This window comes from Saccopteryx leptura, chromosome 7, assembly GCF_036850995.1.
Source record: "Saccopteryx leptura isolate mSacLep1 chromosome 7, mSacLep1_pri_phased_curated, whole genome shotgun sequence".
Lineage (NCBI taxonomy): Eukaryota > Metazoa > Chordata > Mammalia > Chiroptera > Emballonuridae > Saccopteryx > Saccopteryx leptura.
The window spans coordinates 6,787,949-6,814,392 of NC_089509.1; the positions used below are offsets into that span (position 1 = coordinate 6,787,949).

Below are 26,444 nucleotides of genomic sequence, written 5' to 3' on the forward strand. Positions count from 1 at the left end.
TGCGTGTTGCAACACCTTAGTTTTTCATTGATTGCTTTCTCATGTGTGCCTTGACCACGAGCCTTCAGCAGACCGAGTAACCCCTTGCTCGAGTCAGCGACCTTGGGCTCAAGCTGGTGAGCTTTTGCTCAAACCAGATGAACTCTCACTCAAGCTGGCGGCCTCGAACCTGGGTCTTCCGCATCCCAGTCCTACGCTCTATCCACTGCGCTACCGCCTGGTCAGGCAGTTACATGTCTTTAAAGGTTTCTAGCTTTGTCTCATTCTGGTAAATAATATGCACTGTATGTTTTAGAATTTATTGCCTTCTTTACTTAAAGCAGATGATCTAAATAAATGACAACCATTTGGGTGTGTTATGATGATCTGTACAATTTTGCTGTTTTCTCTAATTTTGTCCTGTAAGAAATGGTTATTTAGGAATCTAGCCACTTAGCTACCATAAAAATTACTAACCATATCATTTGCTTTTAATTTCTAATTTATTACATCTCAGGGAATGTGGTCTTTATAATTGCTACTTTTGTAGATTTTTGAGATTTCCTTTGAGGCTTGGTATACAGTTGGTTTTTGTAATATGTGGCAAAAGGTGAAAAGAATGTGTATTCTGTTTGTTTGGTTACATGTGCATATGTGGGAGGTGTTTATACATATCTGTGTAATTGGACTGCTTGCTCTGTTGATTTCTGAGAAGTATACTAGTCTTCCAACAATTATTAGTCTTTCTGAGATGTATATTAATAATTATGACCTTTTCAATTTTTTCCTTTTATTTTTATGCTTTATATTTCAAAGCTATGTTATTTGGAGCATAAAGGTTCGTGGTTATTATAGTTTCATGGGCAGTTCTTTTATCAATATGAAATATCCTTTGTTCTCTTTTAATGCTGTGTTTTATTCTATTTTGTTACTTTAGGTATGTGTTTGTCTCCTATAAAAAACATACAGTTGAATTTTATTTTATTTTTTTAAGCCAATCCAAAAATTTTTGTCTTTTAATAGGTGATTTTAAGCTAGTCACATTTATTATGATTACGGATATGTTTGAGCTTACTTCTATCATCTTATTTTGTGATTTTTATTGACCACGGTTTTAGTTATTTCCTCCTTTTTCTCCCCCCCCCCTTTTTTTTTTTTTTTACTGAGACAGAGAGAGGGATAGACAGGGACAGACAGACAGGAATGGGGAGATGAGAAGCATCAATCATCAGTTTTTCATTGCACATTGCGACACCTTAGTTGTTCATTGATTGCTTTCTCGTATGTGCCTTGGCCGTGGGCCTTCAGCAGACCGAGTAACCCCTTGCTGGAGCCAGCGACCTTGGGTCCAAGCTGGTGAGCTTTGCTCAAACCAGATGAGCCCGCTCTCAAGCTGGCGACCTCAGGGTCTCGAACCTGGGTCCTCTGCATCCCAGTCCAACACTATCCACTGCGCCACCGCCTGGTCAGGCTCTCCCCTTTCTTTTATTTGTTAGATTAATAGTGTTTCCTTGGATCTATTTTCTGCCATTAATGTTTAAGAAGTTTCTGTTATAATTATATTTCTACTCTTCTAGTAGTTATACTTAAATTTTTTTGATGCAGCAACTCTCACAGAAAAAAAAGAACAAAACAATAAACACCTTTGTGGTTATTTCTAGAAATTTGCAGTGGAATAAGGAGGCTGTTTGTACTCAGCTGTCCTTTTGAATCAGAAATTTTGCAGTCATTTTTGTGGCACCCCACCAGTAATTCCTCTATGTATACATATTCTTTTATGATAATTTCATGTTCTTTTATGCTCCTACATTTTAGAAAAAATCAGCACTAACACCAGCTTCAAAGCTGTTTTATTATTTGATCCAATTAATGTGTAAACTGGCTTCTGAAATTACTATAATTTATTCCTTGATTATGTCCATTATGCAATTTTGCTTTTCTTCATTTTTAGCTGGCAGTCGGTCAAGTTCCCCAGGGAAATTGTTGGGAAGTGGCTATAGTGGCCTTGCTGGGGGTTCCTCAAGAGGCCCACCTGTGACACCGTCTTCAGAAAAACGAAGCAAGATTCCCAGGAGTCAGGGGTGTAGCCGAGAGACAAGTCCAAACCGAATAGGATTAGGTAAGGCTTCTCAAGGACCTTGAAACACCATTGCCAAGTTGGTCACAAATTTTATTATAATCTGATGACTTTTTTCTAATGTAGGGAATAGAGATAAAGGGATGTGTGGGGCTTACCATTCAAATTGTTGAGAAAGAATCGTATCATTATATGCTTTTGTGTGTCAGAATTGGGGGAATGGGCAGGATTTTTTGCTTTCTAATTAGAAACTATTGCTTTTCAGTTTTCTTCCACTAATTTTCATTAAGTAGCCAGTAAGTTACATAAATTTTCAAAAGCTATTTGTAGGGTCCACTTTTATTTTGATACTGGTCTTCTCTAACCTAATTAGTGAAATGTATAATTAAAGAATTAGTATACTTTTGACATAGTTTCAAATATAAAAACTAAGAATAAATGGAAACAATATATTTTTGTGTTGTATTGTTTCACTGTAATAGTGTGTAGAATTACTCTCAGCAATTTAAAGACCTTTTACATCTGTTAAAATCTAATTTGTATACTACCTTTTAATTACAAAAGGTAGAAGTCTTTTGTACTATATTATGAAAAATCTATGTACTCTTATATTTTTACCTACTTTCTAAGGGTTAAAATCGATTAATGTGAAATCAGAGTGCCTCATTCTTTAGTCTTAAGTGGCTTGTGTTTCTCATTTATTCATTTATCTCCTCTACAATTTTCTTGAATGTTGAGTATGATGTGCTGTGTGCTTTGTTAGACTTTAGGAAGAGAGGATAAATGAAATAGATTGAGCTTCTGAATTCAGGGAGCTTGCAGTCTTAAAGTGAGACAAGTACTATGACTGGGTGCTTTGCATTCTTCCGCTGGATTCCAGGGAAGTGGGAGTCCTCAGAGTCCTGCAGTGCTTAGTGTACCACTGCACCAGGATCTCTGGCTGAGTTTTTGCTCAGTCACAGTTTTACTTGAAAGCAAGAATTGTCCTAGAAAAGGAGTGTTTTGGGGTCCTTGTCTGCCCAGTTCTTCCAGATTTTCTACTAAGAGAGGCTGCCCGGAATAGATTCTGTTTTGATGAAGTATTAGGGGGGAATAAGCAGGGTGGGGAGATAAGGGGAAGGTAGTCTAGGGCAGAGAGGAGCATATGCAGAAGCAGTCAGACAAGAGGGAACATAGCGCATTCTTGGTACCACAGGTGTCATTTGGCTACTGTAAAGGACATCAGGGCAGGGTGGGAGATGAGGGCAGAGGGGCAGGTGGGATCCAGCTCATGAAAGTCCTTGCAGGCTGCCTGAGCTATGAGAAGGCGGGGTAGATATTTAAGAAGAATGCACCGAATTTGGTTTGGCTAACATTTCCAAAGCAAATGAGAAACAACCAAGCAGTGGTTTTGCTAATTCTGCATAATGCCAACTTTGTGTGTGGTCCCTGAGCTGACAAGTTATTTGGATTCAGTAATAACAAGTAATGTGGATACAACCAGAGAAAATGTTCATGGCTGGGATATCTAAATTTCAAATTTGATACCGTAACATAGTGTTTTTCAACTGCTGGACCACCAAAAGTTTTGTGTCAATTCATGAAAGAGTTAACCACCTTGATGTTGAAAAATGTTGCTAAAGTATCTATGTTTGGATCTGGTATTGTTAGGAAGATGCATTTGATTTCAACTCTAGGTATGAGGTTTAAGCTGTCCTTTTTTTCCATAGTTAAGTTTATAGGATGTCTCTTTGCAATTCAGATTAGTTTTATACTTTTAAATTGGGAGGTGTGTATTTTACTTTTTATATGTATTAAAGATGCCATTTTTACCTTTTTGAAATTAGAAAATAAATTATATTTAGTTATCTAACATAAGTGTAGGACCGGATATTCCACAGTCTTAACTGTGAAGTTTATGTTTTGGATAGTAAAAAAGATCACATTTAATAAGCTTTTGTAAGAGGTGCTATGAGACGTCATCCATCTATAAGAACTAAATAGGAGCTTGTTCCCTTCCAGAGAGTTCTTATTTGAAACATTATTTTTAAGAAAATTATTTCTTTGCTGCTCATTATGGGGATTAATGTCAAACTTTGAAGTCATATATATAATTCTGATTAAAGAAGAAACTTTATTTAATTTTCTGTACATTGTGAGAATACATACATGCACACAGATAGAAGAATACATATGTGAATAAAATACATATAATTTCCCATTTCTGCCTTTGGTAATCTTAGAGATTCCTATAGGGTGTCGATACATTAGCATTTTTCAGTAATAGACAGTGATCATTTAATATATACTGGTCATGTGCCTTGTGGTTCATTGCATAGCAGCTTTGAATATAAATATTTTAAAAAGAGGGATCATCTTTTAAGGATATTTTATTTAATTCCCAAAATAATAGTTTTAATTACAGCTAAATAATTAGAATTTGCACTGAGAATTAATTTAACTACAAATTATGTTTGGTTCAGCTATAGTTTTCTTATTTTGAAATATTTTTTAAGTAAATTTTTCTTTCTCAAATGTAGTAAAAATTATATCAAACTCTTCTTTATCATTTAATTAAGCAAAACAGTATAATTCCTGTAGAGTAGCAAAGAAACAAAATAAAACCCTGCTACTCTATTTTTTCTTGGCAATTTATTCCTTCATAAACTGTTCAACCAAATAGAAGAAGATAGTCTTTGTAAATTATTTCATTTTTGTTTTTTATTCTATTTTTGACAAATAATAAATTTACATAAGTAGCTAACATATATAGATAGCAATTACATTTGACTTTTTGCAGTTTATATTCTTTGGATACATGTTTAAAATGTTTTCAGATTCTCTGGTTTAAAATAGCTTGAAAGAATTAAATTATTAATCGATCTTAGCAATTAAATTAGACTACTAAGCACAAGACTAAAACATGAGAATATCTAGTGTTAGGGAGAAATTTCATGTCTTAAACTTCTGGTACTTTTCATTATTCCTCTTGTACTTATGCTTAAGTACTGGTAGGATTCTTCTTTAAAAGGCAAAAGTCAGGATTACCCTTCAAATGGTATAAAAGTGGAATAAAGTATCTCTCAAGAAAAGAAAACCAATGAGATGGTTCTCAAGGTTTCCCAGAATTTCATGTAAGCACAAGACTCCAGAGCTACCCAAGGATATTGCTTGTAGAAAGTCAAACAGCAAGTATGGTTTTACCCTTTTATTTATTTTATTTTATTTTATTTTTTTGTATTTTTCCAAAGTGAGAAGAGGGGGGCACCAGGGGGCGATGCTCCGCTGCATCCAGAGCCACTCTAGCGCCTGAGGCAGAGGCCATGGAGCCATCCCCAGCGCCCGGGCCAACTTTGCTCCAATGGAGCCTTGGCTGTGGGAGGGGAAGAGAGAGACAGAGAGGAAGGAGAGGGGGAAGGGTGGAGCAGCAGATGGGCGCTTCTCCTGTGTGCCCTGGCTGGGAATTGAACCCGGGACTTCCACACACCAGGCCGACGCTCTACCACTGAGCCAACCAGCCAGGGCCTGGTTTTACCCTTTTTTCCTCCTCTCCTATGCCTTCTCCACATTCTCACACAGAGCATTCACATTTGGCACTCAGTAAAGGACCAAGTTGATTTGGTATGTTTTTTGTTTTGACTAGTAATTTATTAGTCTTTGTAAAAACGGTTTATGTATATACTTATTTTAAATCCTCCTTGTGGATTGGTCTCAGGAAATTATATTATTATAAGAGTTTTACATTAGCCAGCAGTTGAACTGTTGATATCACCAGTCGGTGTACTTTAATAAGCTTGGGGCAACTTTATGGGCAGATATTTACAAAACTAAATAGAATTCTTTTTCTCTGTGTTGCTACCAGCCATATGTTAAAGGAGAACAGTCAGTATGAGGGGGTGAATGAACTTTCTCTGAGTGAAATACCAGGAGGCTAACCCTCGTTAAGAATCATGCATATTATTCTAGATCGTGTCTGTTCATTATCTCCCGTCATACTGTGCTGTCTGTAGGGAGGGAGCAGATGTTCCCCATTGCTATAGCGTGTGTTAATTTAAGAAAGGGGGTGGGAGATGGGTAAGCTTTCAGCAGTAATCGGGCAGGAACTGTAAGAAAATGTTCAGCTAATATGCACGTTAAAAAACTATCAGGACTGCTTTTATTACTTTTGATTTGTTTTGGAGTAGACAGTGTAATAGACCAGATTTTCATGTATGCTCTTCATCAGGGAACTCAGAAGTACTAACCAGATGTGCCTTGTCTCCCAGCACCTTCTCTCTTAAATGATGTGGCAGTTTCTTCCTAACCTTCCTCTAAGGCAGGGGTAGTCAACCGTTTTATACCTACCGCCCACTTTTGTATCTCTGTTAGTAGTAAAATTTTCTAACCACCCACTGGCTCCACAGTCATGGTGACTTATAAAGTAGGGAAGTAACTTTACTTTATAAAATTTATGAAGCAAAGTTACAGCAAGTTAAAGCATATAATAATAATTACTTACCAAGTACTTTATGTCAGATTTTCGCTGTTTGGCAGAATAAATCTTTTTTTTTTTTTTCTGTATTTTTCTGAAGCCGAAACGGGGAGAGACAGACAGACTCCCGCATGCGCCGGGATCCACCCGGCACGCCCACCAGGGGGCGATGCTCTGCCCACCAGGGGGTGATGTTCTGCCCCTCCGGGGTGTTGCTCTGTTGCGACCAGAGCCACTCTAGCGCCTGGGGCAGAGGCCAAGGAGCCATCCCCAGCGCCAGGGTCATCTTTGCTCCAGTGGAGCCTCGCTGCGGGAGGGGAAGAGAGAGACAGAGAGTAAGGAGAGGGGAAGGGGTGGAGAAGCAGACGGGCGCTTCTCCTGTGTGCCCTGGCTGGGAATCGAACCCGGGACTTCTGCATGCCAGGCTGACGCTCTACCACTGAGCCAACCGGCCAGGGCTGGCAGAATAAATCTTTATAAAACAACTTACTATAGTTAAATCTATCTTTTTATTTATCCTTTGGTTGCTCCCCTACCGCCCACCATGAAAGCTGGAATGCCCACTAGTGGGCGGTAGGGACCAGGTTGACTGCCACTGTTCTAAGGGGAAGCTGAGACCCAGAAAGGCTAAGTGGCTGAACCAGTTAGTTAGCAGGCACTGCTGCAGTCATTTCATGAGATGTGGTATTGAGCCACTAAGGATAAGCACTATTGCTTTGTAGGTTCTCTGCAACTTCCCATATATTTGGTGGGGGTCAGAGGATACTCCATCATTTTTTAAGGGTTTGATTTAGCAGCTCCTGCTTTTGTCCTCATTGTTGGGGCTGTTCAGAATGTTATCAGAAATCACTGGTCACACAGCTACTGCTACTTTGAGTGGAAACTCAGTGCTCCCATGTCACTATGGCAACGTGAGGGAGAATTTGGAATTACTATAGATCCCCAAGTGCAGCTATTTGTTGCTCGGATTGTATTCCTTTGCTTGCCAGAGCAGACCTGAGCCGTTGGACCCCACCTACCTACCTAGGGTGTCGTTCAGCTCCAGCCTTGAGAAAGGCCACCAGCATAAGTTGATTGGTTTTTGCTTTTTTATTCTTAACTGGGGAGGTTCATAATTCTGGCATGTGAGATGCTCTTGCTGCAGTTCGGCCAGGCAGAAAGTCTGCCTCTGCTCTGAAGCAGTAGGCTGTATTCATTGCTTCGTTGATGTGACTCAACTTCATTTTTTCCAAAATTTCTGAAGAAGGCATTTCTGCCCAGTCCAGAATCGAAAGATCCTCTCAAAACGGTAATATTCACTGTCCCCATCAGCTATTATATTGGTGGCTACGTTCATTCAGTGTGCCAAGTTGTTTCTAAGTATTTTACCAGGACCGTTTTCTCATATTGAATTAAAAAACAAGGACGTTGTGGTCTTTTCTGAGCTTTTGCAGGCAAATCCTATTAGACCTTAGGCTACTCACCTGGCTGGGTTCTCAGTGTTTCATAAAGTGAGTATCATAAAATTACCCATAGATAATTATAAAGTAATTGGCCACTTTCAGGTTAGTGAGGACCATTGAACAAAAATACTGGGGTTGTCAGTGCATGTACTGTTTGTTAGCCTGGGTCGGCGAGATGCTTGAGTAGGGACCACATGTGGATGAGGTTGAGACTGGTGAAAAGCGGTCTCAGTCCCAGCTCTTTCTGTCTGTGGGTCCAGATACTGAAATGTGTTTGAAGCATCTGCCCATGGATTGAGGTGTAGAGGTTCTCTAGCTGGTTAGTCCTCAGGTCTTCTCTTTGTAAAGAGGCCAGGCTGGGAGTAGTGAGCTCTGTTTATTAGTTAAGTTCCTGGATTTCAGTGACCAGAGCCTTTATTCTGCTTTTTAATCCAAATCAAGTTGTCTAAGAACCCAGTGTACGTGGAATGGCTTTGGTCCTTGACCTCTTGTGGAGAAGTTTGCTGATGCCACAAGGACCAGTTGTTTCTAAAGGCTTTTGATCTTTTATTTTCTGATGCCAATTTACTCTTTGGAAGCTTTTTTTTCATTTCTTAAATTTAGATGCTATTTCACCTTCATACCAAAATCCATAGCTTCCTGAGGCATTGAGCATAGTCGAGTTTTTATCCAAACCTCGGCCGGCACAGCAGGCAGTGAGACCGGAGCAGGAACAGGGCGCAGTCATCAGGACTCTCAGTGCAGACAATGTTGTGATTGCGTTTATAGCATGTGACTGACGTTCTGTGAGTTTTTCTGTCTTCATTAAACTTGTTCACCTTCTCTGAAACCCCTCATGCTGCACACTAGCACGGAGCAGCCGTATCCCTCGACCCAGCATGAGTCAGGGGTGCAGCCGCGATACCAGCCGTGAGAGCAGCCGCGATACCAGCCCTGCTCGGGGCTTCCCTCCACTGGGTGAGTACACGGAGGCACCGCTCTCGGAGCAGAGTCCTTTCCCTGCTCCAAACGCTTGTCCCAGACTCCGCCAGGTGGAATGGCCGCTCCCTCCTCTAGTCCTTGTGACCCTTTCTTCTTGCTTTCCTCTTCCTTAGTTACCCTTTGTTGTCCCCCTCTGCATGCTTAAGTTTTGGCCATCTCCAGTTTTTATATATTAGAGGAAAACACAGTACCTCCTTCTGTGCTGTTGTCATTGATGGTCACTTGCTGCCAGGCAAGCCCCTCTGTGTGGTCATTTCTAACATAAGGTGAAGCTCAGCCAAAGTTAATTGCTGCTCAAAAGTAGAGGTAACGCTGAGTTGATCCTTACTCATGGAGTTTCTACAGTTTGTGTTTAATTTTGCCAGAAGATGAGGCCATACATGATTCAATTTAAAGAAGGGAAAAAGGAAAATCATGATACGATAATGTTTAGGACATGAAATTACTTTATTTTGGGGTGGTGGCATATATTTCAGAAGTGTAATGAATGAAGATATTAGCCATGCTTCTGTTACCTGAGTGATTCAGAACTTTCTTTAAAGCAATCTAAAAACAGCTTTTTGATAAATAGCTTAGGTATACAGCACAATGCAAAACTTCATGATGTTTATCGTTAATTAGATATTTTCATTCTTCCTGGGCTCAGTGGGCTTTTTAATCTCTGTGGCCTGATGCTGTCCCAGGACAGAACAGTGTTTGGTCGCTGTCAGGTGGTGTAGGTACCGTGCCCCAGATCTCCTGTGGGGGCCCAGCAGGGGCTGTTCATTCCCTACCCCACCTCGGTTTTTCTTACAGCCGGACTTTGTATTTTAACAGTGTCTAGGATTCGGGAAAAACAGGACAAAAAGAGAAACGTGTATCCTTTATAGAACATTTTATTTACCTTTTCTTTTTTATTTTAAAGGTTTTTGCCTTTCTCTAATATGTACATATAGATTACTTTTTTTTATGTAGGGCAAATCATTAATCCCCAAAGACAGCTGTTAACACATACTTTTTTTTTCTCTTCCAAGTTGAGAGGAGGGGAAACAGAGAGACAGACTCCCACATGCACCCTGATTGCAATCCATTTGGCAACCTCCACCTGGGGCCAATACTCTGTCCATCTGGGGCCATGCTTATAACCAAGCTATTTTTAGCACTTGAGGTGGAGGCTCCCCAGAGCCATCCTCAGCGCCCAGGGCCATGTGCTTGAACCAGTGGAACCATTGCTGAAGGAGGGAAAGAAGGAGTGAGGGGATGTGGAGAAGGGTGGAGAAGCAGATGGTCGCTTCTCCTGCATGTCCTAATGGGGAATTAAACCCGGGACTTCCACATGTGGAGCCAATGCTCTACCACTGAGCAAATTGGCTAGGGTCCACATACTTTTTTTTTTTTTTTTAATTTTATTGATTGATTTTAGCCAGAGAGGGAGAGAGAGAGAGACAGGAACATCAGTCTGTTCCTGTATGTGCCCGGACCGGGGATCAAACTGGCAACCTCTGTGCTTCAGTCGATGCTCTAACCAACAGAGCCATTCAGCCAGGGCAGGGTCCACATACTTTTACGTAAAGAAATATTTTGTATTCTTCAGTAATGGTGTCTTACTTCTTTGGCATATGAAGTCCCATATAGCAGTCTCTTTTCCTCTTGGTAAGCATAGCAGGTAGCAGCCATTTTACAGTGATTAGCCCCAGGCCCGAAGCTGTTGCATGGAACTGTGGATAGCAGCAGTCTGTTATTCTCACTCTGATTATGTGTGACTGGTCTTTCAAATATAAAAATATCAAAAGCATAAAGTCTTAGTAGTTGTTTCTATTGCCTATAAATGTCATTATCTTTTTTCCCCAGTGTTAATAATCAAAGTCTAGTCCTTTATGAAGATCTGAAGAAGAGCAGGTAACAGTTGCAAAAGCCCTGCAGGGTTCCTCACTTGACTGAGAAGATGCTCTGCCCATCTGGAGCTGCTGCTCTGTTGCTCAGCGCCTGAGCTATTTTAGTGCCTGAGGCGAGGCCATGGAGCCATCCTCAGTGCCCATGGCCAACTTGCTCCAACTGAGCTACGGCTGTGGTAGAGGAAGAGAGTGAGAGAGAGAGAGAAAAGGGAGAGGAGGAAGGGTAGAGAAGCAGATGATTGTTTCTCCTGTGTGCCCTGACTGGGAATTGAACCCAGGGGGTCCACATGCTGGGCCAGTGCTCTACTGCTGAGCAACCGGCCAGGGCCAGGAACAGCCTTTGTGATCCAGCATGTGATCTGTGGCCCAGGCCAGTTGTGCTGCACGTTTGCAGTTCTCATTGAACCCTGAGGAGTTGAATGATTAGTCTGCTTCTCCCTGTTTTTTGTGAAGTGGACCTACTCTGTGTCTCAGTGAGAGCCCAGAGTGTGGCAGTGATCATTGCTTCCCCTTGATCACACAGACGTGGAGCAGCTATCCCCTTCCTGACGAACTCGAGCATCAGCAGAGTCTGCTGCCGTGCTCAGGGCAGCAGTAACAGCTTTTCAGCTGAATTTTTCAACACATTTTCCCCCCCTCCACGAGTTAAATTTGTTTATAAAATTTTTGTTCCACTCGAACAACAATGTTCACGTGTACCTGGCATCATTCTGAGCAGTCGCTAGGCCTAATCACTTGTGATTCCCTCTGGGGCAGGTATTATATCTCTGTTATGGATGACAAAACAGACTTGAGTAAGCCATTTTCTCAGGGTCCTGTACAGCTAACTAAGCAGTGGTCTGGGTTTGAATCCAAGCCTGACTTTAAAGCATGGTTGTTACCCTGCCTCATTTGAAAGCAGTTCTGATAATTTAGTGTCTTTCATTTGTCCCTCGGAAATGTAAGTGCTTTCTGTGCGGCCTCTTCAGGCCAAGGTAGCCGGTGCCCCACGATGTCTCTAAATTGTGATTTCCAGCCTTGGGGTCAGGACCTGGGAATTCATAGGTAAGTCCCAGAAGGTTGTTGTCCCCAGGGGAACTTACTATAACCTTCACAGAATGTGAAGTTTTCTACTTTTTTTTTACTTAAATGATCATTTCCTACCCCCTTTATCAATTAGTGAGATTGTGTGTTAGCACCCCTTTATCAATTAGTGAGATTGTGTGTTAGCACTCTTTTCTATCAGCTCATGTGGCCAGCCTTTGCTTTTAAAAGGGTTGGGGGGAAGTAATTATGTTTCAGTGAATATATATTGGCTTTAAGTTTGCATTTTTTTAAATTGAGAGAATGGGAGATAGACTCCTGTGTGCACCCCCCAACAGGATCCACCCAGCAGCCCCCATCTGGGGCCTGTGCTCGAATCAACCAAGCTAGTTTTAGGTTTTTTTGTTTGTTTGTTTGTTTGTTTTTTAATTTTATTTATTCATTTTTAGAGAGGAGAGAGAGAGGGAGAGAGAGAAGGGGGGAGGAGCTGGAAGCATCAACTCCCACATGTGCCTTGACCAGGCAAGCCTAGGGTTTCGAACCAGCAACCTTAGCATTTCCAGGTCGACGTTTTATCCACTGCGCCACCACAGGTCAGGCCAACCAAGCTAGTTTTAGCAACTGAGCTATCCTTAGTGCTTGGCCTATGCTCAAATGAATTGAGCCACTGGCTGTGGGAGGGGAAGAGAGAGAAAAGGGAGACGGGGCGGGGGGCAGAGAAGCAGATGGTCACGGTCACTTCTCCTGTGTGCCCTGACTAAGAATCAAACCTGGGACATCCATATGCCAGGCCGACACTCCATCCACTAAGCCAACTGGCCAGGGTCAAGTTTGCATTTTTACCACAAGATTGTCTTGAGTCATCATAATGGTATCACACTGCAGATGAATCACGAGAATTCTCAGCTTTTCATTGTTGTCATTTAGAGAGAAACAGTGCAATGGAAAACACATTTGCTGAAGTTAAAAATTACAAGATATTAAAAGTGATTAGTCTCTTGTTGTTAGTAATAAAACTAACTTAAAAATAACTTATCAGGCCACTGGGTAAAGCTAGCAATTAAACTACTGGTCTGCAATGTGGTATGAATATATATTCATGTATACAGTTTCAGTGACAAGTTTTAGGTGAAATTAAGGGCTCTAGGACTTGTAAATAAGGGTTTGATGTAAATGGGTTCACCTTGATTCCATTGTAAGGTGTTTACTGAGAATGTGACAGATTTACTGTATAAATTCTGTTGAAATAGAACCAAAGGACAACTTGATAAGAAACCTTTAGATCATGTATATCTTAAAAGCTACTTTTGGTTTAAACTATCAGGCGATGTTGACATCCTTGTATGATAAAATGATTATTTTGCTTCAGTCTTACAAAATATTTTGTCAGCTTCCTTATATTTGAGTAAAGTGGTTATTTTGTAATATCTGTTTTAGGGATTGCTGATTTTTCTTTGTGTGTTTGTGCTTCTTGAAGTAGGAATTAATTAAAAATTTTCCTTTTCCAAACAGGTAAAAATTTGTCCTTACTGACTAAGTAGCTATTGCTACTTAATACTGCATATACCACAGATACATGCATTTCATAAAGTAACATGATCTTAAATAAATTACATTGAAGAGGTTTTGATATTAGTGCTTGAAGGTTGATGCTAGACTCTAGCAGTGTGTGAAAAGTAGCACTGCGTGGTTTTACTTTGTTGAGCCTGTGAATTTTCTGTGGTGCAGTCATTATGTTCTTTCAGAGTAATGAATAAAAACATATTATCTTGATTTTTTTTTCTGAGGTAAAGCAAAGCCATATATTGTGTGGCACTCTAGTCAATAAATTCATGTTTTGAATCAAGTCTGTCATTTCAGAATTATTTATAAAAGTTATTCTCGCCACATGAGGATGGAGTTTAGCATATATTTCCTCAGATTGATGAATTAATATGCTTTTTATGAATGCTTGCAAGTAAAACACTATTTAATGTCTAAATGAAAATTGTATTTACTCTTAACTGTTACTGCCAGGATCAGCACCACAACAGCTATTAACCATGTTTATTCTGTGCCTGGCATTGTGTTTAGTGCTTTATGTGTTATATCTTAATTCCTTGAACTCCCAGGCGGTAGGTATCATTATTAGCACCACATTACAGATGAGGAAACTGAGCCACAGAGATGTTAAGTGCTTTGCTCAAGGTCTTACAGCTTGTGATCAAACCAGATGTGCCCCTAGTTGTATGACAGAGCCAGTGCTCATATCCATAGTCTTGCAAATGCCTTTCCAACGAAGGTCATTAAACTTAAAACTGTATTTTCAATAGTTAAAAAGTAAATTCATTCATTATAATCTTCATGCAACAGAACAACAAAGATTTTGATTGGGTCAAGTAGAATTCCAGTTGTTGAGCCCCCCCCCCCCCCCTTGTGATTTCATTCTGTTTCTGTTCAGATAACATGATGAGTTCTGTGCTTTTGTTTTTGGTGCATGGTTGCATATGCATCACATACTGGTGCGACATCTCGTGGGCTGAGTTGATCCATCCTACTGCTGTTCTACTCTGGGATTTAGATGGTGCTCTGGGACTCCTGATGTTCTTCATGTTGCATATTTTCATAATGGCTGATAGAGGCTTCATGGCGTGAATATCAACCAGGAGTCTGAATTGGTTGATGTGTAAGGAACACCGTTAAAAGTGCCATTGTGGTGCCTGTGTGTGTAATAGCTGTGTGAGGGCCAGCAGACTGCCATGGAATCTGGGGATTGGCACTTGCTATCCATTCATATTCAGCACCATTTCTTTTCATGAGAAAACATGGCCTGTTGGTAGCAGTCCTTCACTTCCTTAGGACTGTGGCATTTTCTCTCTTGGGTACTTCTCTGTTAATCCTGTGGGTGTTGCCATTCCTTTTACCTGCAGCCTCTCGACGTCATTCCAGGTCCACTAGTGCTCTCTCCACTGCTGAATCTGTTGGGCAGTCAGGTGAACAAGTGCTAACTGCATGACTTGGCTTCTTCATCTGTTCCAGTTTTCACACTCATTGTAACATTTGTTTTCATCAGTGTTGGCTAGCACTTGGCATGTATGCACCTCATTTTTTTCCTCCAATGTGCTTTAATTTTTTTAAGTTGTTGAATGTTTATGATTCTGTTAATGGGTCGTAGATGCTTTATAGCCTGTTGGACATTATTTCCTCAGTGTTCATATTTATGTTAAAACAAAGCAGAAAAAGGGGGAGGGGAAGCACTTCTCACCCTGTTTTTTCTCCCTCCCCCAGGAGAGCAACCCAAATTCTAGGTATCAGAAGGGTCCCTGTGGGGAATGGGGTAGGAAGAGCACCCAGCAGAATCTTTCATCTCCAAAGTCATTGCTTCCAATAAAGAGCTATTTACAGTTAGTTATTAGTGTCAGGGTCTCAGTATCTGGAAGTACTGTTTAGTTACCAAATTGTGCTGTACACAATTTTATATGTATAAATATAAATGGATTGTCCTAAAACTTTTATGGAAGAACAAGATCATGGTTTGGATAATAGAATTAGGCCAGTGATAGCTTCTGCAGTCCTTGGATCCCAAGCTTTCCGCATTTTGACAATACCAAAAATTCGCTGGTTAGCCATTGGGGCCAAAGCAAGCATACACTAATATATCAGTTTGCCCAGTTTAACTGGCTTCATTTTGATGTGCTAACAATCCCTAATGATTATAGTATTAAGAAAGGCATAGTCTATTAAATCACAGGTGACAGGTGACAACTGTGAACAATTGACCAAGTTAGATATTTTCTCTTCTTCCTCTAAATGAAGCCATCTGTACATTTTTGAAATATATGCACTGATTAGCACATTCCCCTGAGTTATGGGCTACCCTGAGGGTCCAGTCATACGTATCCATCTCTTGGGAAATGGAGCTTCATGATGGTATCAGAGCAGTGAGAATGTAGAACAAAGTTTGCTCTGGTTAAAATAAATGGTTTATAATTTTGCTTAAGTGCAGACAAACATTTCCCTTTAAGATTTGGAATTCAATGATCTCCGGTATTTATAGACTGCTTAATAGTCACTGTATGACAAAGCTGTATGCATCTGGGAAGCACAGAATTATTACATTGTTCTTATAGTTTTAATTTTATGTCTGAAAATTCAATATTACCCCTGGAGCAAGAATTTGCTGGCATGAGATTTAATTTTTTATAAAAAGTTTTTTATAGACTTCATTTAAGTTCATGCTGGGTAATTTTTAAGTGGCTTTTAACTGAATTACTTTCATTCTGTTACTCATAAATCCCTTACTATCGACCCTTTTTTAATGGAAAAAAATAAACAAAGATCACTTATGAAAATGTGTACACCGTAAATCTCAAATTTACACTTGTTTCATATTTCAACTGATAACATATATCTATATACTTATATAGATATAATTGTTCTGTGGTTTCTCTTTAGTTTATATGGCATATTAAATTTCCTTTAAATGGCTAAAATGACATTCAGTATGATCAGCAAGTGCATTAAAAAAGGGGATAGTATAACATACAATTTTTGTTTCTTTATAAAAATTCATGACTGTATAACCTTTTTGATTAGCAGTGTTTACACTTTTTCCCCTCTCTGTGGTGATGGAAGATGTAATGTTTTAAAAAAGCTAAATAACACTACACTTTTAAAGTTCACCAGTTTTGTAGGTGATGTTCTGTTACATATATAAAATCATATATATATATAATTTTATAGGAATTTATTCATGTAAAACAGATACTAGCTTTCCTTTTATTCTAAATGCTTTATATAGCTAGCAACAGAGATTTTTCCCTGTCCACTGTCTTGTTAATAAAAAGCATTTTTTACTTTACTATTTTCTTCCAAAGGTTTTTTATATCTTAGCATTTTAAGTAAACTCTTACTAGTAAATAGTGTGGTACACTTGGGAAGTATAATTTATACTGATTTCTTTTATTATAGTTTAAATCTCAGTACTTCTTAAGGAAGGCTGGTCAACTGACTTAAATAAAGGGACTCTAAATAAAGTTGGTTTTCATTGTCCATGATCATTATTAGCAAACTTAGAATAGTTGTTTGACTGTAAAATTTGTTTTAAATCCTTTGGATTCTATCCATTTTATCTACATGTATAAAGACTATTACTTAAAAATCCTTTGAGGGTCTCAAGAAAATCATCTGAATTATTAATGTTTTGCAGTAAAGATGCTAGCTTTTTGAGGTGATTATTTAAAAATTTCAATAAATCGATATTATATATAACCTTTGTTGACACAGGAATTATGATGAACATATGCCTAAAATTAATTGAGCATAATTAATAATACTTAAAAAGTAGTGACCATGCCAATTGGCATAGAGATCAATTTAATACATTTGTTTCAAGTTTTAACTTGATTGCACATTGCATTAGAACTCTAGAGGAAATGCTAAATAGAGTAAAAGACTCAACTCATAGCTTAGCTCCCTTCCATAATGAGTTACTCTCCTATGTTTCAGCACTTTTAAAAAATAAAATACTATTAAAGAAGCATTTCAGTAGCCAGGGCGCTTTGTGGCATGCTGGTATTAAGTGTGAACAATCTAACCTCTGCCACTGGTAAACAAGTGTAGTTTAAGCTACAAGTCAAATGTAGTTAAAATTGGCTAGAAATTTTTCAGCGTGTTTGTTCTGTAGGTGGGAAGAGGCAGGAACCCTTGTAAAGAAAAGAACTGAGAAATGTGAATTAAAATGACATGTCCTTTTTTTTTTTTTTTTTTTGAAATAGACCGGTTTGGGCTTAGCCAGGCAGGAAGAATACCTGGTTCTGTGAACGCCATGCGTGTTTTAAGTACAAGTACAGACCTTGAGGCTGCTGTTGCTGATGCTCTGGTAAGAGTAACAGTGTATGTAGAGTCTCTTTAAATATGCGTCTGCGTTATTCTTGGTCTTAACAGAAAATTGCCTCCAACTCTGGTTGCTAAATCATCTTTGACGTGATGTAAAATTGGGCAAATATTGGGTAAATGTTTATTATGATTTTCTTCTTAAACTTTAGTCTTGTACATAAGTGAGAATTGGCATTACAAAATTATTAGTGTCAAGTATTTTTTCTGTGCTCCTCAGTATCAAGGAAGTTTTGATGATGTTGGGCTTCTGTGATGTCATTGGGTGTCTTTTTTGTCTTTTTTTTTTTTCCAGCACCTTCTTTTTCCCATTCTGTTGCTTCTGTTGCTTTACAGGCACTGATGGTATAACCTAAATGTATCATTATAATGGGTAACAGTTTCTGGTTTGAAAGTCTGCATTTGTTCCATTACCTCATTAGTTGTCACATATGGTTTTATTTTTTTAAAATGAGTTGTCATTATTTAAGGAAACTTTTCCCAAATTTAAGGTTATCTCTTTGATTTAAAGCACTGGTGAACTATATTTTTGCATCATTATAATGTAGTATCTAAAAAAGACATCATAAAGCGATGAGAGTTTCTTACATTTATGGTTATAGCAGAAAGTTCCTTAATAGAATCTGCTTGTCAAATTGCATTTTAAAGATACAGTTCAGCTAGTAGGAATACAGCCTCTTGCATATTATGGTTTGTATGCTCAGCATTTAAATTAGGTATTTCGTTTTAGAATTGTCTGATCTCTGGCTGTGCTTGTGCTGTCTGAAGAATTATTCTCTTCTAAGGAAATATCCTACTTCCAGACCCTGAAGTTTAAAATTCAGCCGTGATTGGTGTGATCAAAATTTATAGTCTATGGCTACAATGATTCTGACTTTCTCCTTTTCCTGTCCCTTATTATTCCTGTTCAGTCAGATTCCTTTGATAAGCAGCTGTGAGCAAGCAGTATGCTGCTCCCATAATGCTTTCCCTATAAGCGGGGGCTGCCCGGCTAGCTCCTCAACCTTATATATAGGAGGGCCTTATTCCTACCAGGTACGGGAGTTGGTGATTGCATTGAACTGTACCTTTAACTTAACAGTCACGAACTGAAACAGAATTCTGTGAAGCTGTTTTTCCATCCAAGTTGCAGCATTTAGATTCTGTCTCTTATTTATTCACAGAACCCAGGAAGTAGATATCAGAGGGATGGGAAATGATAAACATGCCAAATCCTTTGTTAAATGGGACTTGCAATTAAGACAGAGGCATTCCTCAGTTCTTTAAAGAACTGCATGAGGGACTGTGCACAAAGTTTTAGGAGGCAAAGTAGGACTAGAGAGTCTGAGCCTTGGCTATATTTGACCTGGGCTTTTCTCTGAGCTGTGGCTCTTTTTACACTCAGGTGGCTTAAACTGCTGGGTTTCTCCAACTGTCTCATTTTACACTCAGGTGGCTTAAACTGCTGGGTTTCTCCAACTGTCTCAATTCAGAAGAGAAAACACAAAGTGGTACACAGTTCTTGCCTCTCAGAATAGAAGCCTCAGAACAGACAGAACATATCATAGTGCTAGACCGCAGAATTAATGGTGTTTTTAGAGATGTCCCTCAGTGGTATGAGGAGAGTTTTAGGAAAGAAGCACCATGGGAACTGGAAGGTCCTATAAAAAGTATGGGAGGGTTAGGAAATGCCGATGTGAAAGCACTCTTTATTAATTATTCACTTGATATGAATCGCTTGCTAACCTGTATTTTTGGTTTGCTGCAATGTGTTTTGCTATACACTTTTGTTGCAAGAACAATCCCCACATATGCTTCTGACATAATTCTCTATGCTTTCTCCCCGCCCTTCAATATTTCCCTGCCTACAGCTGTTAGGAGACTCCAGGAGCAAGGTACCAGTGCTTTCTTTCACGTTTGTTTTACAACTTGATTTATGTATTTTTTTTTTGGCGAGTATATTTTCTTTAGGGGCTAGTAAAAGGAACAAAAACCTGTAGTATAATAAATTCTGGTCTGAATTACAGTACTGCTGAATCTAGTGACGCTTTTATTAGTGTTGGAGTCAGTCACCTCTCATTTGTTTAGTATTTGTCTTGAATGCCAAGCTCTGCGCCTTCTCCCACTGGTGTTGCATTTCATTTATTTATTCTTTGTGTCTGCTCTTATGTCATTATTTCATGAATGGATATATTCAACAGTTTTCATGTTTTAGGACTCTAGCTTATGTATAAGTAAGGCAATCACGCCTTTGAGAGTGAAAAGGGTACTTTTAATAATTATGCTGGGATGGTAGGCTTAGGGCAGAACTGTGCTGAGCAGTTTGGGATATAAGTAAAAGCCATTGTATTAGAAAATCACATTTGTATAGTTTAAGTCAGTGAGTATTTGTTTTTCTTTTAAATGACTTTATTTATTCATTATAGAGAGGGGAGAGAGAAAGAGGGGAGGGGGGAGGAGCAGGAAGCATCAACTCCCATATGTGCCTTGACCAGGCAAGCCCAGGGTTTTGAACCGGCAACCTCAGTGTTTCCAGGTTGACGCTTTATCCACTGCGCCACCACAGGTCAGGCCTTGTTTTTCTTTTAAATTGTATTTTGTGAACTTCATCAATTTTATTTTAGCTGTTGCTATGTTATTTATGGGTTTAACTTATATTCATTCAGGTTAAGGAAAATTGTGTACCAGAAGCCTATTTGTGTTGTAAAACTTTTAAGTCCTTAATAAAAGTGGCTCAGATAATTAAGCAGTCCTCTGCCACTGACATTTCAATCTCGGACTTGAAGAAAGCATGAGTATTCAAACAAATGTACCCATAGACTACGCTCGAGATGTGTTCCTCTCGATTGGGAAGGGGCTCCAAGTTCACTTCTTGCATGTGTCAGGTGCTGAGCCAGGGTGGTCAACATGGAATTCTACTTAGTCCTCACAGCAAGCCTCTGAGAGGTGTATTGTTATCTCAAAGACGGGAAACTAAAACAGAGGTCCAGAAGTCTTCTGAAGTCACACAGCCAGTCAGGGGTACCAGCAGGAGTACAGCCCAACTCTGCTTTCTGAAAGCCCACACAGGGATCTAGAGGTCAAACTTTTCTCTCTGCTCCAGGTTGCTCTGCTTATTACTTACTCTATCTGCCGGAAGTAGGCTTTTCTGTTTTTATTCCCTAATCTGTGAACACAGGGCAGGTGTGGTGCACCTGCACGTGTGTGTGGGTATGTGTCTTTTTATGTGAACTCTTTGTTGGTGGTGGATTTGTCCAGTGTGACTCACGGTCATTTTATCTTTCCATGTCTTCCTCCATTGCCCCGCCCCTCATGGTATCTGGCAGAAGAAGCCTGTGAGGAGGAGATACGAGCCGTACGGGATGTATTCTGATGATGATGCCAACAGTGATGCCTCAAGCGTCTGCTCTGAGCGCTCGTATGGCTCCAGGAATGGCGGCATTCCCCATTATCTGCGGCAGACTGAGGATGTGGCAGAAGTCCTCAACCACTGTGCTAGTTCAAACTGGTCAGAAAGGAAGGAAGGGCTTCTAGGCCTGCAGAACTTGCTGAAGAGCCAAAGAACACTGAGGTGAGGAGAGGCGACAGAGATTGTGGACTACATTTGAGCCCCGTGCTACACTCATCAGGGGCATTAAACCAGAACTTCACAGAGTTCAGGGTGAAGGTGCTAAGATGGCTAAGACCTAGTCTTTGCCATACAGAGCCTTTGAAATAACTGGCAAATACTCTGTAATTTATTAGGGTTATTAAAACATTTGGTTCCCTTCTGATTCACATTATCTGGTAGCTGTTATTTGAGAAATCTTGGTACAGATTACAATTTAGGTGGAAAATAAAACTTTGGAAACTGTCACTCATAGTTGATGGGTAAAGAAATGGCAGAGCCACTTTAAAAGAAAATAAAATAAAATTCTACAGGTTGATATGTTTTGCTACACTTCAGGACTGTGGGCAGGGTGATTAGCAGTTTCATTCTAAAAGATTTGTAATACACATGTGCATATATGTAGCTCATAAATATGCATGGAAGGAAATACTAAAACAGAGTGCCAATAAAACAGTATTATCTCTAGTATTGACTTTTCCTTTATATTCCTGTATTTCATAAATTTTCCAACATGAATATGTGTTGTACACATATTAAAAAGTAGGTTTTTATACCATATTTCATCAAACCTGAGGCACTATTGATACACTATTACTTTATACCCCTCTAAGAATAAATGCTGCTTATTAAACCTGACATTGATGTCATTAATTTTAAGATGAATCTCATGCCTGAGTAGGTGGTGGCACAGTGGATAGAGCATTGGAATGGGATGTGGAGGACCCAGATTCGAAACCCCGAGGTCACCAGCTTGAGCGCAGGCTCATCCAGCTTGATTACAGGTAGCAGCTTGAGCGCACAGTCACTGACTTGAGCATGGGATCATAGACATGACCCCATGGTTGCTAGCTTGAGCCCAAGGTCGCTGGCTTGAAGCCCAAGGTCGCTGGCTTGAGCAAGGGGTCACTCACTGTGCTGTAGCTCCCTAGTCAAGGCACATATAAGAAAGCAATTGACGGCCTGACCTCTGGTGGCGCAGTGGGTAAAGCATGGACCTTGAACGCTGAGGTTGCTGGTTCAAAACCCCGGGCTTGTCTGGTCAAGGTACGTATGGGAGTTGATGCTGTCTGCTCCTCCCTCCCTTCTCTCTCTCTCTCTCTCTCTCTCTCTCTCTCTCTTTCTGTTTCCTCTCTCTAAAATGAATAAATAAAATCTAAAAAAAATGTTTAAAAAAAAAGAAAGCAATTGACGAACAACTGAGGTGCCACACCAAAGAATGATGCTTCTCATCTCTCTCCCTTCCTGGCTGTCTGTCCCTCTCTCTGACTCTCTGTTTCTGTCACACACACAAAAAGGATGAATCTCACAATTACAGAGATGTTAAAATGGGGAGAAGTGGACAACTTAGAACCCATAATATATACATATTATATTCTTTAAATAATTTTTTTAAAGACTGACACCAGCTAAATGTATGGTGCTAGATGGGCTCTGCAGAGCTAAGTGAGCATTAAGTGAACCACTTTGTAGGTGGCTGCCAAGTCACCGGCTACCCTGCTGACTCCCAGCTGCTAGTTCTGTCCTACCCCAGGTCATTCTGTTCATGAAGATGGTATGAGAATGGTATGAGAATTTTGTCAGGTGCCTTCTGAAATGCTGGTAGCTTTAGATCTCTGGTGATCTGTCAAAACACAAAATGAGAATGACTGATTAGTTCAAGAATCTGTTTAATTCCACTGGTCCCAGTTTCTTGACTCTTAGTGTTCATCAAGTACCCACTGAATAGCCTCTAGAAATCTAATTGGTTAGTATTGGTCTTATCTTGATGCATCATGTGTATGAGGGAGGACTAACTACTCAGGCATTATTTGGGGAAGAGGTGACACTTCTAATTAAGCCTTGAAGTAAAAACAGGACTCAGTAGTCCAGTTAAGCATATGAAAAGACAACGAAGCCTAGGATGAAATGAACGTTTGCTTTTACTAGGCACAGTTGTAGGTAGGGAGTGTTCTTCAGGCCTGTACAGAGCTGAGAGTTCTTACCCTGTGTGACTGATACGGATATAAAGGTACCAGAATACTTTTCCTGTGGCAGGACTGAGATTAAAATTCAGATCTTTCTGACCCCAAAACACAGCTTGTCCTAGTTTATCTGCGGCAGGTGGAGAACAGACAATGAAGTGAGTAGGATTCCTCTCGTGGCTTTATCACTTCCACAGCAGAGAACTTAGGCACTATCTGAGATGCAGTCTCCTCGTTTTAAAACAAGAACAGAACTATTACCACTTTACATCCCTATTTAATTTTATTATGAGTTAAGTAATATAAAGTTTTTTTGTGTGAAAGACCTTTGTTATATGAAAATGTTATAAAGCTTATATAATTGTTTGGAATAAAGGGTTTTTAGAAGTAAAGCTCTAATTTCAGTGTTGATTTATTAAAGTGCATTTATTTCCATTTTATTTATTTATTTTTTTTAGTCGAGTAGAATTGAAAAGACTATGTGAGATTTTCACACGAATGTTTGCTGACCCACATAGCAAGGTAAGTCTGGGACTCATGGCTTCCTTATGCTCCTCTCTGCATGTCTGTCTGATCTGTGTAACATGCTATTGAAGAGTGAGAGATAACACACTGTGGTGAGGTTAAGACTTTACAGATATAACACTAACTTCAGTGATCGTTTATGTATTATCTTTTAAAAACAATTCTGGGAACTTCAGATGTCTGGAACTTCCCATTATACTAACTCAAGTGCATTTCAAGTAACAGTTACTGTGGAGGGAATCAGTTGTCTTTCAGCAGATATTTTTGGGTGACTCCTCTATTAGCTGAACAGTGAGCTAGATGCTAGACTATAACATTGTATTATGATAATAGTGCCTTTTAAAAAGAAAAGGTTTTAGTAGTAAAGAAAATAATCAAGTATATAATAATTTTTTTGTATCCCAGATAGAATTCTTCTGTATAAGACAAGATAGAAAAATGGGAGCATTTATGTAATAGATTTATTAGAGAAGCAGGTTATTTTTCCAGATAGAATTTTGCTGTCCCCAAGAACTTGCTGGATGGTGGCCACTTCGGTGGTGTCTGCATCTCCTGGGGCTCCAGCAGAACAGGCGCCTGAGGAGTGCCTTCTGACAAGGGCTTCCCTGCTAAAGGAAAACGCCCAGGAGTAAGGATCAGGGCCCTTTTCAAGAGTGGTGCTGAGAGAGGGGCCCTTTATAAAACTTGACTTGCAGTCTCAATTTTAAATAATTAGCAGTGTTTGGAAGGAAACTTTTAGAGGTTATTTGATGCTTTTAGGGAAAGTGAGGATGATGTATTGGGAAAGTTAAAGGGTAAAGGACAGAAACTAAAGTGTAGAAATTGAGAAAACCTTAATCACCATGAGCAAATCTTAAATGCTTGACATACAGGATTTTACTATCTTATACTTCAGATTTCTTGTAAAAATAGTCTGTTCTAAAAAAAAAAAAGAAGTCTGTTCTATGTTTTTCTGGAAGGAGAAATCTGTGATACCAGAAAGTCCAGCCTGTTATTTTTTTCTTCTCTTTTTTAAGTGGGGGGGGGGGGGGAGACAGACTCCCGCATGTGCCCCGACCGGGATCCACCCAGCAAGCCCTGTCTTGGACCATCTTGGACCATGCTTACAACTGAGCTATTTTTAGCATCTGAGGTGGAGGCTTCATGGAGCCATCCTCAGTGCCTGGTGCCTATGTACTCAAACCATTTGAACCATGGCTGTGAGGGGAAAGAGAGAGAAGGGGGAAGGGAGGGAAGAGAAGCAGATGGTCGTTTCTCTTGTGTGCCCTGAGTGGGAATTGAACCCAGGACTTCCACATGCCAGGCCTTCTACCACTGAGCCAACCAGCCAGGGTCCGGCCTGTTATTTTTTATGTTCCTTCTTTTCCTAACCTTTCTTCCGCAGAGGAATTGTCCTTTAAGGGTTAAACGTCTATCTGTCCAATCATTCAACAGTTACTGAATACCCACTCTGGGCTAGCGATACAGAAAGCAACATACGGCCCTGCCTTTTGAGATGCTCATGGGAGCCTAGGAGAAGGAGTGCAGGGGTTCTCCCCTTTGTTTAGACAGGACTTCTCAGATCAGTCTTCAAGCGTGTCTTAAATTTCCTGTTATGACCCTGACCCTCACAGCAAGATTAACAGTAACAATTTAAATATGATCCAAAAAAGGTTGAGTTTAAAGGCCACATAGATAACCAAAGATACAATTACCAAGATTTTTCTCTAAGATAGTGTTAAAAGCACTAAAATTTAAATCATAAGCATAAGATTCATAGGATTCATAGCATAAAAGATTAGATGTTTTTGGACATTGATAAAATTTCTGTTACCTTTAGATTGCTGATTCAGAACCAGAATGTGAGGATAAAGAAGGAAATTTGTTTCCATCAGAAGGCTCTTGTACAGTGAGTTTGGAGGTCTCAGTTTAGTTATTATTTACTAGCTGCCTTGTGAGCTAAGCTAGGAATTCCCCAGCTCGGATCATTGACTCTTGTTCTGAGTGATCTCCCAGGAGACCCCGGTGGTTAATAGTTGCTGCGCTGTATGGTACGTGATGGCTAGGTTGTCCCAGTAGAGCAATGCTCATTAACCCAGTAGAGGAGACACAGCCCTACTTACCACTCTGAAATTGGTTCAGGGATATTCCACTATGACTCATTCTCATCTTAGATGGCAGTAATGAGTACACAGCAGCATGACAATTATGTGAGCTATCAGTACCATTTATTCTAAGCCATAATTTTGTTTTTTGTAGTATCTTTTTATAAAGATATTACTTGACAGTATCTGAATTGGCATGTATTAAAATAGATGACTAGAAAGAAAAGAAATACATGTACAAGATTTCCTTCTCATCGTATAATAGTATTTTTTAACAGGTTTCACATAGTAATCTTAAAAAGTTTTTTTTCAGTTATACTTGACATACAATATTACATTAGTTTCAGTTATACAACATAGTAATGAGACATTTATGTAATTTACAAAATGATCAGCTCAGTAAGTCTAGTACCTACCTGATACCATACATAGATATTACAATATTATTGACTGTATTCCCTATGATGTACTTAAAACCCCATTACTGTTTTTATAACAGGCAATTTGTGTATTTTAATCCCTTTGCCTTTTCTACCCATCCCCCAACCCCTTCCATCTGGCAACTATTGACTTGTTCTCTGTATC

At 39.6% G+C, this 26,444-nt stretch overlaps 1 protein-coding gene across 26 annotated transcripts in view; it reads left to right on the top strand.

Moving 5' to 3' along the window:
* CLASP1 (cytoplasmic linker associated protein 1) overlaps positions 1-26,444 on the top strand; it is a 275,934-nt gene that overhangs the window by 181,215 nt on the left and 68,275 nt on the right. For 7 of the 26 annotated variants that reach the window (XM_066345675.1, XM_066345678.1, XM_066345676.1 and 4 more), the window contains 7 exons: positions 1,931-2,098; positions 8,798-8,905; positions 14,736-14,798; positions 17,583-17,686; positions 19,551-19,574; positions 21,006-21,250; positions 23,709-23,772. In XM_066345675.1, the coding sequence (XP_066201772.1) occupies positions 1,931-2,098; positions 8,798-8,905; positions 14,736-14,798; positions 17,583-17,686; positions 19,551-19,574; positions 21,006-21,250; positions 23,709-23,772 (776 nt within the window). The remainder of the gene's footprint in view (positions 1-1,930; positions 2,099-8,797; positions 8,906-14,735; positions 14,799-17,582; positions 17,687-19,550; positions 19,575-21,005; positions 21,251-23,708; positions 23,773-26,444) is intronic. The other 19 variants (XM_066345690.1, XM_066345693.1, XM_066345692.1 and 16 more) reach the window with 5 other exon arrangements.